This window comes from Trachymyrmex cornetzi, unplaced genomic scaffold, assembly GCF_001594075.2.
Source record: "Trachymyrmex cornetzi isolate Tcor2-1 unplaced genomic scaffold, Tcor1.1 scaffold21, whole genome shotgun sequence".
Lineage (NCBI taxonomy): Eukaryota > Metazoa > Arthropoda > Insecta > Hymenoptera > Formicidae > Trachymyrmex > Trachymyrmex cornetzi.
Genome location: NW_017296741.1, coordinates 231,809 through 249,248, shown reverse-complemented (window position 1 = coordinate 249,248; position 17,440 = coordinate 231,809). Strand labels below are relative to the sequence as shown.

Sequence of the window (17,440 nt, the reverse complement as noted above, 5' to 3'; positions counted from 1 at the left end):
TTATTATCCCAACAAGAAAGGTCAGGTTTTTGGAAAGCGAAAGCGCCTTAACGAGCGGTCGAGGAGGATTTTCGTTCACCCACGTTCTGATTTTTAATTCGGATCATCGCGTTGTTTACGAACACGGAGGTCTTTGACCACGAGAATTGAAGAATGCACAGCTCAACCGTGTGACAGTGATCGTGTCCGTACTCACGCCAGGCAGGAAGTAATAAGCACGGAGAGCTATATAATTTTACACAATTGCGGTTCTTTCAGTGGCGAACATTTTTGACGATTAGTTACGAGGTACAATTTATCTTTTTAGGTGTCTTTTTATATTGCCCACATTATTATCTATATATTTTCTATTATTTTTTACATTTTATTTTATTGTTCGTTTATGTTTTTGTATTCTTTTCTATACCTCTCCACATTAATTCCTAATGTTTTTTGTAAAAACGGTATATTTCTTTTATTAAACATTATGCAGCAATAATTATTCCAATGTGATTCTCTAGGAATATTTTTGCATTTATTCAAATATAAATATCACTTACCCTCGCAGCGGCGATGCTCTTCTCCGCCGAGACGCCGTCGAGCTCGACGCGCGCCCTCGCCGCCGTTGCTGCGCTCTGTTCCTTGTACGAGACATCGCCGGCTTGCAGGGCTCTCATTTCCGCACTATTCGCTGTCGCCTTTTCAGCGCTAAATCCATCCGTGACGACCTAACAAAAATCAGTTGACTATTAGACGCGAGGTCTGAATAAAAAAGCTGGCAAATCGATCTGAGGCGTATCATGATACACGACACCGAGTCTCGATGCTTTCTCACGCATGATACCTAAGGATAGGACTCGCAGTCCTTGACCTAGACTACCTAGAGGAAGCCGCACCTCGGCCGCCATTCGCTATGCGTCTAACATCTCCGATGTTCGCAATGTATAACGTCTATCAAACGCCACCATTCGTTCGGTAAATTCAAGCTAAATTAATCGCGCAATTCTTATCAAATATGTATTTTTAGGTACTCGTTATTTTGCGGATAGCTTACTGAATGGCTCGAGACCACGTGCTGATAGCATGCGCGAGGTCGACTTCATTTTCAATATTATGAAATTCAGCATCGCAGTAACCTAATCCAAGTTATATTTATGTATTGTATTTTGTCTTTATGTTATTACTACACTTTTCTACACGATTCTTCGATATCATTTTTTAATCAAATCCTTAAAATCTGATAAAAATCTTTCACAAATCTTGTGAGAATTATTCCTCATCGAACGAGTATTGTAATTATCAGTTTCTATTTATAGTAGACATAAAATCGTATTCTCGATTTTATTTATATCCATTACTATTATAATTAACTATTATTTATTATCATAAAATGAGATAGTTTTGACCCAAACTTAAAAAAATGTCTAGATAGCAAGCATATTTAATATGACAAAATGACATAACATCTTAAAACGTCTGTACAAGTTCTTAAGACGTCTTATGTTTCAAATTTTGACAAGTATGCTGTCTAGACATTGTCATTTGGACTATAAAGTTATCTCATTTTATGATAATTATTTTTAAGATTAAATGTAAAATTTTTACAATTATTAATATAAAAGTAATACTCGAAAAATGCCGGAGATATGGAAACAGAAAAACATCGATCACCTTTGTTTTTGAAGCGCTGGTCATTTTCTTCTGTTCGAACTTCATAGTTTCCTGACCAGCAGGTAAGTTTGGCATGCTCGGTATATTCATCGGCGGGCTCATGCTGTGATGAAGATTGTTCAGCGAGTTCAGGGAACTCAATTGGGACGGAGAACCGCCTGCCAACGTGACAGCATCGTTGACAGGTGGCGGCGTATCAGTATCCGGAAAAGTCACCAGCGGTTCTGTGAGATCGGTCTCTTCCGATCCACTGCCATCTCTGCAGAATTCCACAAAAAGAATTTATAAGCTATAATTAATGATATATTCTTATATTCTTATTTCTAGAGAATTTGGTCCGAATTCGGTTGGAATTGGATATGAATGAATGAGTGACGAGATTTTATTATGAAGATAGAATCTTTTTCGATTAGGAAAAATATAAATAATAATTGTGTATGTACAAAATAATTACATAATAAATATATAAAATAAAAGCTAAATTAAATTAGATAAAATAAATGGAAGAATAAATGTATATGTGCTAATGTATATATGTGTAAAAAAGATTTGCAAAATAAAAAGTGAAGCGATATTACACAAATTTTAAATACTTAAAAAATTATACTATTTAAACATATTCCTGGTGTTTTTACATAAAGACATACATATAATTTGCAAAAGCTAATTACTTAAAAAAAAAACACTTTAAACAAAGAAATCATGTATTATATTATCGTTTTTTTCCATGTAGGATAATACTCTATTTGTATTTATTTTTATCAATAACGGATTACTTTATAAAGACAATTTGTCAATGAAATGCTTATCTTTCTGCTGTGATATAATATAGTAATGGAATATTATTTTATATTTCAAAGTACGTAAAACGACACGTGAGCAATATGTTAAAAATAATCTGACTACCACGAAAATAGCATACGAATCGAAATTATGTGTACACAAATATTCGCCGTTGACGTGTTTCAGAGCTTTCAGTTGTGAAAGCTTTAGTTGCGAAGCTTAAACGTGTGAATTTTTAGAAACTAAACGAAATGAATCACTGAGCTTTTAGTAACTAGTAGTTGAAGAAGTAACTTCCAAGAAATCTTCACATTTTCACGAAAAGATGAAGTCAATGATTTTTTCAAATATTATTACACAATAAAATCATTAATCTTTTTTAATTGACTGAGAATTACTTATAATAGATTGAGACGAATTCTTAGTTACCAATTAACTCCCTTACGTGATTCATATTTATAATAAAAATGTTCACTTTTATAATAAAAATAAAGTATTAATTTGATATTTTATATTTTAACGAAATATCACAAAAGTTAAAAAATTTCGAAATAACCTGTTATTACATATAACACAATCCAAAAGTAAAGAATATTTTTATAAATTATCATATACATAGAAGAGAATTTTGAAATATGACTGCATCAAAACAAGGAACACATCGCAATGATGACATGTGATGACATTAGATTCGTCACGCTGGCACACTTAAAGATACTCTAAAAATACTAATCATTTCTATAAGAAAATACGCGAAATAACGCGTAGTTTTCACTAAACACTCATTATCCGTTAAAACTTCTTCGAAACGTTAGATCTTTTCACAATGAACACTGTTTCATCACAATAAACTCATGTAAAGTTTCACAATTACAGTTCAAAAATTAAGTCTATCTTTTAAGAACTGAATCTATTCTCAGAGATAGTCAATTTACTTGAGAATGAACCAACCTGTCTACGAGGTTCTCCATGCTGCTGCGCAGCCGTTGTGAAAAGTTGGTCGAGATGTTCTTCATCTCCGAGATACCGCGTTTGAGCTCCGTCAGATCACTCTTCATGGAGCTCGCCTTCATCTCACTCGACGAAGACGAGGTGAGAATCCTCTGCGAGGACTTGGCCACCCTGCTGCTCGTACTGCTGCTGCTGCTACTACTGCTAGTACTGGTGCTGGTGCTGCTACTACTCTGATGTTGGCTCTGGTTTGTCGTCAGCATCTGCCGAGTCAAAAGCCGTTTTCGTTCTATTTAAGATCCGTATAAGATGACTCACTCGCTTCGAATTTCCCGCTCCAATATTCTATCTCTTTATCTCTGTCTCTCTTTTCCGTTTTTCTATTAAATCTATTGAGTTTGTAATTATTTATTTATTAAATTTCTCGATTTTATTCTTTAATTTTTTGAGAGACAGTCTTATTTCAATTAATCTTTCTCTTTCTCCTTCTCAACATTTTTGTGTGTTATATCTATGTCATGTAAGTACTCTTTCTATTTTAATATAAAATAAATAAAAAAATTTGTTTAATTGTTTTACTGCTGTAAAAGTCATATTAGAAAAAAAATAATTTTTTTCATCGGCTTAATACTTGAATATAAATATAATAAATATAATAAAATTTTTCATATACACATTAAATGTGTAATGCATATGCAAATTATTCATTTTATCCTATAGCTATTCCTCTTTCTCTAAATTGATTGTTATTAATAATTAATATTTTCATCGATAACTCTATTCAACTATCGTGACAAGATTTTCTGAATAATCTTTTTATGAACTAAAGTCAGATATTTCGCCTTACACAAATGGAAAGTACAGTTCGAACAAACAAAAGAGCGAACTAGACAGGTTTAAAGGGAAAAATGTAAACAGCATCTGCTGTAGCAACCACAGCAATAACTGCTGGCGATAGGCCAGAAGTCATTACGATGTACGAGATGACTCGGCCAAACCTGGAGACGAAAAGGGCCCGGTAAATTTAGAAAGAGGCAACGCTCTCTCGAAATGACGAGAGAAGGGACCTTGAAGCACGGTACCAAGGTTCACTAAGATTCTGCCGGATTAATCTTCAATGGAAAAATATGCACGTGGGCGGCCACATTGCGTAGTAAACGCCTATAGTCGTTCTCGAGCTATCGCTTCTGATTGCTCGATGATCGGAGATGGTCTGACAAGTGGTTTTGCTGGCGAGATGCGCAGCCACTTTAACCGCGACATACATATGTCGCACACGTCATTCATATAAAAATTCTTATGCACACAACGCATTTAATATCAAATGCATAATTTTCTTTCTGACTGAAATTTGATTTGCCTTAAATTCTGGTGTGACATAAAAAATCTAATAAACGAAAATGTAATTTATATTATTATTACTTTTAATCAATGCTTAATTATCGTTAATCCTTTGAGAAATTTCGACAGATTTGCTTATCAATTTTCTTTCCATCTGTACCGTTAATATTGCGCAATATCATAATCAACTTTTGCTATCTTACAATTAGCAGTTTAATAAGAGGTTCAAAAGTGTAATTTGTATTAATTATAGCTTTCCACTTAATTTTTTAAATTAATAATCAAACATTTACAATCAAACTTTCTGAGATATTAATCTAACTGGTAATATGTCTATCTGGTAATATAGAGAAATAAATTAGATAAGAATGTGAATGGCAAGCGTCAGTCAGGCGAATCGATTGACTTGCGCGAGTAGTGACGGTGATTATTATTTTAGGCGCTTTTAGCACAGATCGCGTCGATGATAAAAGCGTAACGGATGAATAATTCCTAATTTCTGTGATTACTTTCAGGAAATTCGTCTCAGATGTGGGCGTCGGAGGCGCCGGACACTTCACCTATAGCTGACGCAGAGAAGACGATATAGGAAGATAGATAGGTCACGTAGTCATCACGGGTACTTCTTGAATTAGAAGAAACAATCTGCGAAGAAGATGACGATCGTGTTTTCCTCGTAATAAGAATAGATTGCGTATTTCTGCGAAGTTGTCACTATCGAAAAGAATAAGATATAGCTCTTTTTTTTCTTTTTCTAAACTTCTAAAGTACCAAGTTAAAAAGAGATGCTGAGAATTGAAGAAAAATGATGCTGTTACAATTCTTTCTAATGGAGCACAGATGGGAAGATCAGAGAATACACATCTATACCTATTACGTTTATGGTTTTCCCCGAAGTAGCAAGGCCAAATAAATATTGCAGCAACTCGCTTCTGCTAAATGTTCACAAAGATGCAAAGTACGCGAAAATGCGTGAAGTGTAGGTCTCCGAATTTAAATTCCATTCGAAAAATACAATCGTGCGTAAAATATTTGATTTCGGAGTTAACGTATTAATTTATTGCCAACAGATTAATTCAGGGTACCAAATTTAATGCAATTAATAATTCGATAATATAAAAACGTGAAAAGATGCAGAGGCAGTTTCCGATTTAGATTTTACGATCGCTTCGATATAACTCCTCTTCTCTCGCACTCTAAAAAATCTCGGTGTGGATTTAAAATCATACGGTGTTTATATAATTCTCACCATGTTAATGTTAATATTAACACTAACATGGTGTGGATTTAAAACTCACAATGTTATATATATATATATTAATATCAACATAGTGAAAATTATATAGACACCGTATGGTGCTAAATTATTATGTTAAGTTATTAATGTATTAATGTAATTAATGTATTATATAATTATTAATAATTTAATGTATATTAATGTATAAATAATTCAACATATAATAATACACAAAATATAATGTGCATCATTATTATATATTAAATTATTAACCGATATTTTTAAAAATGCACTGATATTTTTCGTTAAAAAGAAAACCTGACCTCCGGAGATTTGAGGTTTGCACAAATAGATTTTCAAATTCATTTCGGAAAAATAACCATATCTCTCGCATGTTAATTAACAATAAATACTCGGAACATACTGCGAAAAGACGTGTATTGAGTCTTGCGAAAATACTAGTGACGTGTCTTTTCTATTTTTCACAGAATCGCAACATTCGGGAAGCGCGCGCAAATATTTGATAGTCAAAGAAAAAGAGACAACAAAAGTCCGAGTCGGAGATAATCACCTGCGACGACGTGGTGGTGACCTGCGGATGATGAGTGACGTGATGCGTCCTGCCAGTCACCAGGTTCTTCTTCTGGAAATTCTCCATGGCAGTATGCATGTTCTCGCCTCCCTCCGCCGGGAATTCCGACATCTGCAACAGACAGTATTATCGTCAAAATGGATAGCAATCGAGATGTTTAAATATTTATTACAATAAAATTATATGTAGACATTTATTTTACTTGTGACGGAGACGTGTTAACGATCGCGTTTACGGATGTTTTAATTGCGCGTTAATCAAGTCGGCGCAGGAATTCGCCGACTGCAAGGGCCTAATAATAGGCTCTGGGAAATAATTGGCAGCTTGGCGAGACTAAAAAGACTAGTGAGTTCTCGCAGTAGGTTTTCGCGTTGCTATCGAACTGCACAAAAGTGTACACGAAACTACGCACTGAGTGCGTAAACGAGAGCGATATATGCGAAGCCCACACGTACGTTCATTAATAAAAAGCTCGATCAAGAAACGCGCGATTGAACCCGGATCTCTTGATAAAACGCTCCGATTCCTAAAGGTGATCAAGCTTTCCAGTCTTGCGTAGAGCGCTGATTCGCCGTTTATGTACGATAGAATACTAATTGTAAGCTCGCTGACGGAAATACCATCGGGAATGCTCGAGGCCGCTCGAGGTCGATATAAATGTTCGATAAAACTCGACAGTTGCACTTCGCCATTGTTCAGCCTGTATGTGATTACATAACAGAACGATTGTGAAAAAGCTAGCAAGAAGATTTCATAGACAATAATTAATACATGGAAGTATACAAAATGTAAATTTAGCTTTTAAAAATGATCCTAAATAAATATCATCCTTTTGTTCTTTTCTTCATGGTCAGTATTGAGTGATTATACTTTCGTATGCCGTATAAATTGAAGGCTGTCAATGAAAAAGCAAGATAACGCCGTATAGAAAAAAAAACTTCAAAATATATTAACTCCAAAATGAACTGCACTTAAATTTAATAATTTCTACGAAAGACTTACACGCTGTCATTACATCGTTTATATGGTGTTGCACAATGCATAGATAATTTTACGACATAAACAATGTAGTTACCAAGATCGCAGTCGCGTAACTTTCATATTTCTAGGAAGGAGCGATATATAATTCGAAGGAAATGAACCTCATCCAAATGTTACATAGTTCTCACAGCACAGTATATATATCTTATAATATAATCAATTAAATTTCATTTATTTTAATAATTACCAGAGCGACTGGGCTATTTTAATTATTTCTGGTTCATTAGTTTCACGTTTCTTCGTGTAACATTAAATACATTTAATGTATCGCATAAAAATCGCTCCTTTGATTCTTACAATTGCGAGCGCACATGTAAGATGTGCGCCAAAATACAATACATCGGCAAAGTGTGCACCAATTGTTGCACTCCAGAAGCTCACTTTGCGGTATGAATGCAACTATACAATCGGCACAAGTGCAACTATCGCGAGACGTGCGTGGATGGGCGATACGTTGCATTCCGTCCATTCTTTCGATAATTCCGCGGGATTTGCATAGGCGTGGGCACGTAAAACTCGGGCGCGTGCAATACGCGTGCAATACACGAGATGCAATATCCGGTATCTTTCAGAAAACCGACGCAGAGCCGGTTTAAACACCTTTTCGCACAATAATATTATTTCAATAAAATAATTTTAATAAAATATAATTTGCTTTATACACAATAAAATTTTAGTTTTCTCTTCTAAAAAGAAAAATAATAACATAATATTTGCATGCATTCTATGATATTACGTTAAGTCAACTTGACGTGCATATTTTATATTTATAAATAATGAAAAAATTGTTAAACTGTGGGTATTTTTGGAATACATAGGTCTAGAATTAAGTACAAATGCTCAGAAAACCAGAATGTTCCAAAAGCAGGTGGCATGTTTAAGTCAAGGACCATAATTCTTTCCAATCAAACAGATAAAAACCGGTCCTAACTAGAGGCTCTTAAATATTGTCCAAGTGTGAGGATCGAATCTCAAAGGAGATTTGTTATTTCCCACTTTGGAGTGCGTATTTAACAAGTTGAAATTAACGCGAACAAATTTCAAGTTGATGAAAATATTAGAAATAACTCAAAAATTCCGTTGTCAAATTTAATAAACGTTTAGATCAGGTTACTTTCTGAACGTGATCATGTGGAAACCTGAAACTGAGCATTCGCTCTAGAGAGTATATCTATCAGCCGCGTATCTCTCGCGCGGCTGATTGACGTGCTGTTCCTAGACAAAGACAGCCGACGCGGTAGAACTCGAAAGAAGAGGAAACGCGGATAACTTCTGCTGTCTCCGATAATGCAACACGCGGACTAGTCATTTCAGGATCTACAGCATTAGAAATGTGGAAAAAGAGCTCCTATCTGGGGATCGATAGGGACTTCCCCGAAACTTCGCGCTGCAATTCGAACTCTGGAGCGTCGAACCACGTTTTTCCAGCCGTTCTCAGATCATCCTGCAAACACGACACTCGGAAAAAGACAAGGAGAGAGAGAGAGAGAGAGAGAGAGAGAGAGAGAGAGAGAGAGAGAGAGAAAGAAAGAGAGAAAGCGGAGTGCGCACCCAGCTGACACCTGGCTAGCGTCCGATCGCCACGTAGCTCACGCGTCTTCCCGACGAGAGCTCGACGGCGAGGATCGAGGAGAGGCGGTCCAGAGGACGAGCGGACTGCGCGTCGAGCAAATCACAGAAGAACCGAGGTTGCGCGGACGGATAGTACGTCGCGTTTCGGCGTGCCGGCGACGACGATTGGCACAAAGAGCGACGACACAAATCCCACAATCAACAAGCATCGCACACGCCGGTCGCGCTCACACTGAGGAGGAGTCCGAGGAGTGACGGACGGTACCGCGCGTACGATAGCGACACGCTGGTCACATGGCACCGCCGGTCACGTGACACCCCTGAACGCCGCCGCCGCGAACTTACGAACCGCGCGCGCACGTGATCGCCGCGCCGGCGAGTTAAAGGGACGGGATTTAAATGGAAGTATGGCTAGTTCTATTCTACCGTGATGTTATTCGTAAGTTCTACCTTCGCCTACCGTCTGCATCGGAACTTTCTGCACGAAATTAATTAATTAGGTCGAAAAGATATTTAATAGATCTCGATCAAATAAAGAGACAAAATTTAATAGATCATAATTAGATAGAGGAGCAACGAAAATGATTAAATTGAAGTGATGAAATATATTTAAACCGTAGTAAAATCACGCTGCAAGTAAATATTAATTTAGAAAAAGATAAATGAAAAGAATATATAATAAATATAAATAAGTAAAATATAGATTAAATTAGATTTCTTTTATTAAACGTACGGATAATATAAGATTGATTAAAGATTGACAGAAGGAAAATGAATGAGATCAATAAAGTTTTATTCGACGAAATTAAAATTGATGACATCAAGAGTATTAAGGAAACATTCTAATTAACGCTGCGATTCCGGGAAGCTTATGTTCCATAAAAATAATAGATTTTTCGATCTCGATTAAGAGCATAACCCCCAGTGAGGCAAGTAGGGCGACGATAAATGAACTCGATTCCTAGAACGATGACAGTAAAGAGACGACGTTTTTTGTCAGCACCGTCGTTGCAATGTTATGTAAGAAGTCTCTCTCTTTCTCTCTCTTTTATCCGGTCGAAAGTACATCTGGAGAAGTACTTTGCAGTAAACCACTTGATAGAAAGTTTACGAGAGCGCAATCTGGGAGAATCGTCAAGGAAACCTGTCACTTCATTCATTTTTCCGCGCCGCCTTTCATTGATTAGAATCGTGAGTTAATTAAGATTATGCATATTTCTCATATTTCAGCGTATTTCTCAAATAAAAAAAAAACAGGTAAAATCCAGTTGCTTAGAAAGATTTTTTAACAAGATTGTACGTGACACGCACGTGACGGCCCTTGAATGATTTATCAAAAGGAATGTCGGGTCTACCTTATCTCTCCAGTTCGGGGCAGAGCACAAAGCACCACCCGAAGAATTTAGGTCAGGTTCTTCGAGATATCGAATACAAACAGGTCTTCTTGAGACTTTCGTGCTCTGTGTTATTCGTATTTTTATTTTCAAATTTTTTAAATTTCGAATTTAAACCTCAAAACTTCAATAAATTTGATGAAAATTTTAGTATTTTGCGGAGCTCTCAAAAACGTAGAAAAGAACTCTCCTTAGCTTTATCTCTTCGGCACACGAACAATCTTCTGAAGCCTCTTTGTCAAGATCTCTTTGCGGAAAAACTGCTTAGTTTAACTGCTGTAAATCAGTATTGACTACGAAGCGACGACTGCGAAGAAGCTTAGCACTGTCTGTGAGAAAAGAGGGACACAAAGAGCGGAATGCAGTCCGGCGAGGTGCGTGAGGAAACTCGCAGTCGCGGAATTTCGGCGAAAGTATACCGGGTGTCCTCGGTAAGCACTGAAGACCTTAACCCGTCCCGGCGGTCGAGTAGTCTTATACAAAATTAACATTTACTCAGTTCAACTAATATTATTTCATTTCAATTTAATTAAAATAATTTTTTAACATTTTTTCGCGGATATTTGTATCTGTAATTTTAACAATTCTGATTTCTTACTTAGCAATATAACTTTTGGAGATATTATTGATAATATTTCTAATTAATATAATTTTGTAAATAACATGGTGTGATAATAATATTCCTAAACTGTAACAATAAAAAAACAGACATCTCAGAAGACAAAAGTTATATTTTATCTTCCAAAGTAGTTCCCCATGACATCAATACACTTCACATATCTTTGATACAAAGTCTTAAACTGTTTTTTTAAGGTCCGTAGTTATAATGTTCAAAACGCTCACATTCCTTTGAATGTTTGAATTCCTCGACGTTTTAAAAATGTTTACCTTTTATGTTTTTGAGCTTTAGAAACAATATGAAAAAGTCAGATAAAGAAGGTGGCTAATATCAACAACCCCTTTCTTGGCCAAGAAAGTTACATGACAACCTTACACACAAAGGAATCATCGTAAAGCTGTTTTTGGTTTAGAAATGTGTTGGTGTGAGATTAGTTACCCACTTTATTAACCAAATCTGATTGTTTCGGATTTCGTGGTATTCTCAAATATAGAAACATGATGAAGAAAAAATATTTTCAAGACGTTGGAGATGTTAAAAAAAAATATAACGAGTGTTCTGAATAGGATTCTAACTACAAGCTATACAAAATATTTTGTGTCAAAAATGTGTGGAGTGTATTGATGTCATGGAGGACTACTTTGAAAGTAACATTTTGTTATCTGAGATGTCTATTTTTTATTGCTACAATCCGGGAACTTTAGACCATGCATTATAAAAAAAAATATGTCATAATAGATCTCAATCTCAGAGTTTCAATTCTAATTCCGATCGAGGAGATCCAGGGATTAGGTCGGAGATTAGTCGGGGGTTTCGATTTTGATCTCGGAATGTCAAGGGCCTCTTCTTGAAGTTTCAGGGCGCGACAGTTTTGACATTACCGGGCTGGTTGAATAAATATGTGGGTGTGAGAGAGGATCTCGATGAGTTAACGAACGTACGTAGATAAATTCGCGCCTCTCGTCGCGTCGCGTCACGTCGTGTTGCGGCAGCCACGCGCTCTTCGGCGCCGTTTGATTTACGACGGCCATAAATAGCATTCGCGAGTGGCTTTTTCCTGTGCCCGGCAGCAATAACAATTTAGAACAGGCCGCTTTGCTGTGATATTACTCGCACTCCTGCCAGATATCAGTCGTCTCATTAGCCGAAAACTATCGAGCGATCGTCAATACTCGAAAATTGACTGTATACGAGGAATTCCGAAAAGACCCAGCAGAGTTCAAAGATAATATTGAAAGAAACATAAAGAGTTGAATTTTACTATTACATATTCACTCAAATATTCATGAGAAATTATATTAATTAAAAGTATTAATGAAATATTAATTTGATATACCTAGCATATTTGTTTGAAAAACAAAATTTCTCCAAAAAATTTTCTTTAATGTCATCTATATTTAAAAATAAAAATTATAAATTAATTATACAAGTTATATAAAATTGTCCAACATTAATTTTAATTTAAATTAATATTGTTGATTTATAATTTAATTTAATTTTTGATATTTATAGTTTTGTTTTAATAAAAAGTATTGAAGAGTTCTTAATCAGAATCTGATTCTTCCGAGTAGAGAGATTTTAACGATAGAATAAATTTTCAACAATAGAGGAAACACAAAGCAATGCAACGTGGAATATCACGAGAATCGATTTCTTCGTATACATTTTACATATACTTCGGAGCGATCGAGAGTCGCTATCGCTGAGAAAACATTGGCAGACAGCTGTAGGCGTCTTGACTCTTGCCAGACACAAAGAACCGATTCGAAGACGACATCGTTGGTATTATACATGAAGTCGCGTTCACAATTGATGAATCTCCTTTCCTTCCATAATTAAAGGCTCAAATAAATGCTGTTGAAATAATAAATCGATCGAGAAAAATTCAAACAATCACACCTCATTAAAAAAAAAAATCATCTAAATTTTTACAGAAAATAGTGTGTGCGAAAATAATAGAAACGACAAATGCATTAAAAAGCGTCTAGAAATGTATATATATTGAATATAATATATATTGAAATGTATATATATTGAATAAAATATTAAATGTAAAAGTATGTTTAGTTTATTAACAAAAAATTTGGAGTAAAAGAGAGAGTTGACTTCTTGCAGTTTTATATGAAATAAATTCATATAAAATTATTTAATCGGCGGATTGATCATTTTATCAATTTGCGTTTTGCAGTAGCACTCAAGTGTGAAATGGGCCTTAAGATCAGTAAGATTCGTTACTGTTCATATACCGGATTAACCTTTCGTGGCAGTGTCCACTTCTTTCGCGCATTCTACTTTGTAATGTTGTACACCGTGTGGGAATGCGAGGCTATCTGGAAATTTTCTGAAAAAGACATTTCCTTCTCGTTTTTGTGTGTAAAATTGCCGTATTAGATTTTTCATTATCAATTCCAAAAAATCGTAATCTTTGAAATAGACATTACCAGACATCATTTGCATTTTGAGCTTCTTTGATTTCTCCTAATCATCGATTTTGGTAGTATTACTCTTATTTGATGTTACTCATAAAACGAATTCACCCTGATATATTATACTCGCAGAGTTTTAAAACAAAGACGCCTTGTGCGGTCAGGAACGCGTTTCCATGTGGACGTTCCATCGGTTATGCGAGGCATAAAGGAGGCCAGTTGGTATAACTATACAGCAGTGGCGATTTCTGGATGTATTTCATGATGTCGCGTTGCCTTGAAAACAAGAGTTTCAAGTTTTCAATACTGGACCAAATTAAAGAGTCCGTTTCTTTGGTGTCGATTTATTTTGTTGCTATTTTTCTTCTTTTTTTATATTTAAAACTTATTTGTTGCGCGTAAAATGCAATTTGCGTATCATTGTATAATCGCAATAATATTTGTTATAAACACAATAGATATTATAGAGAGTAAGATAGTATTCAGAATATAATTACGTTATACACATTATTATGTCTTATTGTCTGTTAACTCATCATTTCGTACAAAATTTCTACTCTTGTAGATTCATATTAATAAAAAAAACATCCATTCATTGTTAATTGTTTTATTTTATTCTTCTTTCAAAAAATTAAAGATAAAATTTAATTTTTTTCTTATCAATGTCTAAAAATAAGAAATTGTAAAGATTCGATCGAGAGTTAATCAAGTAATATGCAGAATATCTCTAAAATATTTTAGTCGTTTCTAAAACGTAAATCTCTTTATAATTATCTTTTATCTCTATTCAGTTCTTTTATATAAAAAAATATGCAATTTTCAAAAATATATAATTTTAAAAAATCATTCAAAATATTGTTATTTTCTTAATATCTTAAAAATATAGGGTAACTCCGGCAAATACGTCGCGCTGGGATTTACGCCGCAGAAGTCAAAAATAGAAGGAGTGGGGGTAATTTTCCCATAACTACTCTGTTACATGCCTGTATGTTATATTGTGTTATGATTTCAGCTTCTTACTGTTAATATTAATGAATTTATTGCGAGTTGAATCGATTTGTCACTGTAATAAATAACACCATCATAAGTTATAATCTACATAAAATGATTAATGTAGGACGTGTAAAAGACTTAGTGGTTATTTCGTGATACATACGTGTAGTGGAATAGTAAAGCATGTTTATATTATTAAGCATGTTTGCATTATTTGTAAATTTTTCATGAGCCGTACACACCCTTTCCCCCTATGAGTAGCCATATATCCTACCCCTATGAGATATGCGGTAAAAATACAAGGTTTCAAAAAATTTATTTTTAATATGAAAAATAAATATTTCGGATTTCTAATATTTTTTTCATAGTAGTAGACAGTACAAAGTTTTTACTGATATAGTTCGTTTACTACAAACATAGTAAATAATACTTAATTAATTATTTAAATATAACTTAACTATATATATATATATATATATATATATACATAATTTTAAAAATATATTTACTTTTTTTATTAAAATAATTTTTTTAAACCAAGTTCTAAATTACTTTTTGTATTACTTTTAGATACAATAAAGAAAAATTTGTAATTATTTTCATGATTTTTTTTTAATTAAAAAATACATAACTTAAACGCAAATAAACGCCTTTCTTTCAATAAACATTTAAAGGAGTACTATCAGACGTAAAAATTTCATATATAGATATTTGAATATCAATGCAAATAAATAAAATCCTTTCAGAAGTAACGCGATGAGTCCAGCGAGGGTATGATTAATTATGTACCTGAAATTCTGCCGAAATATCGGTGATATAATATGTATGTTCATGAACAATAAAGTACGCACAACTGCCTTGATTAAATTCATCATTATCAATAATTTCAAGGAATAAAAACGATGTGTTGTGGCTAAAAATAGCCAATCGATATATTTGTTATATACCTATTAGAATTTTCTGGCATTTCCGCTGTGAAACATATTCACACATGCGATTTAGTCATGTCTGATATCGTGACATACGATAAATGTAGTATTATCAGCGGTATTGTCAAGGTTCATACAACGGTTAAGCGGTAAAAAATATATAAACGGTATTTGTGCAATACAAAATATATTATAGAATAAACAAATGAATCAGTTTAAATAAATCAGCAGTTAGAAATAAATAAATATTAAATAGATAGTCTGAGGTGTAGTATGAAAAAAAAACTATAAAAAACAGATATTAAAGATACTAAGAAAATTGATTTTGTAAAATAATGCGACTTTTTGTTTTCAGCGTGTAATATCATGCGACGTTTCGATTACATAAGGAAGGCGTATGTAAAGACTTGGCTTATCGCACGACAAATGCGAATCCGAGGAAGCGATTCGTAAAGGTGGAAGCCCGTGAAGAGTCGGCGGATTCCGTTCCGAGAAGAACAGAAATGGAAACCAAGACGATTCGCTACCGAGAGGTGTATATGAACACGTTCGAGACTCTTCGTGAGACGTTTATATTATATGTCGCGACGCCGCGGCGTTCAAACGACGCTTCGAAGAATACACGAAAGTGCGTGTTAAGTATGTTGTAAAACATACGTTACGAAATGTACGAAAATATTTCTTGAGTCCTAACTTTCATCGATTTATAATACGGACATTTAACATTTTCCTTCCTCCAGCATTTCTGTCTTTCCTGAAAAGAAGCATATTAGCGTCTTTAAAAAATGAGAGAAACTGTTAAATCTCGTTCTAGCAAAGATTTTGAAGAAAATTTTTTGGGAGGAAAGCATCAGTCTGTTTAATACATAACACCGCGTATCGAAAATAAAAAACATGCAATTTTTTAATAATACTTTAATAATATATGCAATAACATATATAATTTTTTAATAATTTATATGTAAAATAATAAGAGTCTAAAGTAATATATCTTTTACAGATATTAAGGATAAAAAGAAGCAGTAATTTGCCTTGTACTTATTTAACCAAGTATGAAAAAGAAAAAACAAAACAAACAATAAGACCTGTCGACGTCAGCTATTGAATATACATAGCTTGAAACGAATGGTTTCTTTCGATTCTTTAGACTTTAGAGGATGTGGAATTCCTTACAAAATAATGAATAAATATCTTATATATTTTCGTTAAGCACGTTTATCATAACAAAAGACGCTTTACATTAATCAAATGACTATACGAATGTCTACATTGAATTATCTCTTCTCTTAATTTATTTATTGAAAAAATCCCAGGATTCTCATAATGATTAATACGATTTCTTAGTAAAAAAAAATAACAGCATTATAATACTGTTAATCACCTACAGGATTCGTATGTAAAAATACGATATTTTTGTTTCCATTTGCAATCTATAAATATGAGATTATTCGCGAAATAGAGAACGTTCGTTTGTTTCGATTGCAATTCCTCCGTCTCATCTCAGTTTCTAAAGTTACGCGTTTAATTTGAGATTCAAAAAATGCAACGACGCAACATCGGGTATCAACAACGTCCTGCAGACCTATTCTGTAACTCTTAACGCAAATTTCGTTGTCATTATAACGCTGCTGCGCAGCTCTTTCATCATGGTAAAAAAAGCAGGCGTTGTAGTGATAACGAAATTTGCGTTAAGCCCATTGTACGTAAAACCCGATCTACAATTGCGCAAACGTAGTTGTAATTGTAAGAATTAACTAATCACACTTGAGAATACGAGGAGAATATCCGACTGTGATTGACGAATTGTTACGACCACTTACAATTACATTTACGCAATTGTAGATCAGGCTAAAGACGCAGAGCGCAGGTCGCAGGTGAAACGTATTTCAGATTGTAAAGGCCATTCTCCATA

At 34.3% G+C, this 17,440-nt stretch overlaps 1 protein-coding gene across 8 annotated transcripts in view; it reads right to left on the bottom strand.

Annotated features, from left to right (window-relative positions):
* Sarm (sterile alpha and armadillo motif) overlaps positions 1-17,440 on the bottom strand; it is a 117,465-nt gene that overhangs the window by 17,013 nt on the left and 83,012 nt on the right. For 7 of the 8 annotated variants that reach the window (XR_001940059.1, XM_018505628.1, XM_018505629.1 and 4 more), the window contains 4 exons: positions 6,534-6,665; positions 3,385-3,647; positions 1,651-1,909; positions 540-707 (listed from right to left, as the gene is read on the bottom strand). Coding sequence is in view for 7 of the 8 variants with exons in the window: in XM_018505628.1 (XP_018361130.1) it covers positions 540-707; positions 1,651-1,909; positions 3,385-3,647; positions 6,534-6,665 (822 nt within the window). In the remaining variant the exon portion in view is untranslated. Of the gene's footprint in view, positions 1-539; positions 708-1,650; positions 1,910-3,384; positions 3,648-6,533; positions 6,666-9,146; positions 9,375-17,440 lie in introns of those variants that run through there. The other variant, XM_018505630.1, reaches the window with a different exon arrangement.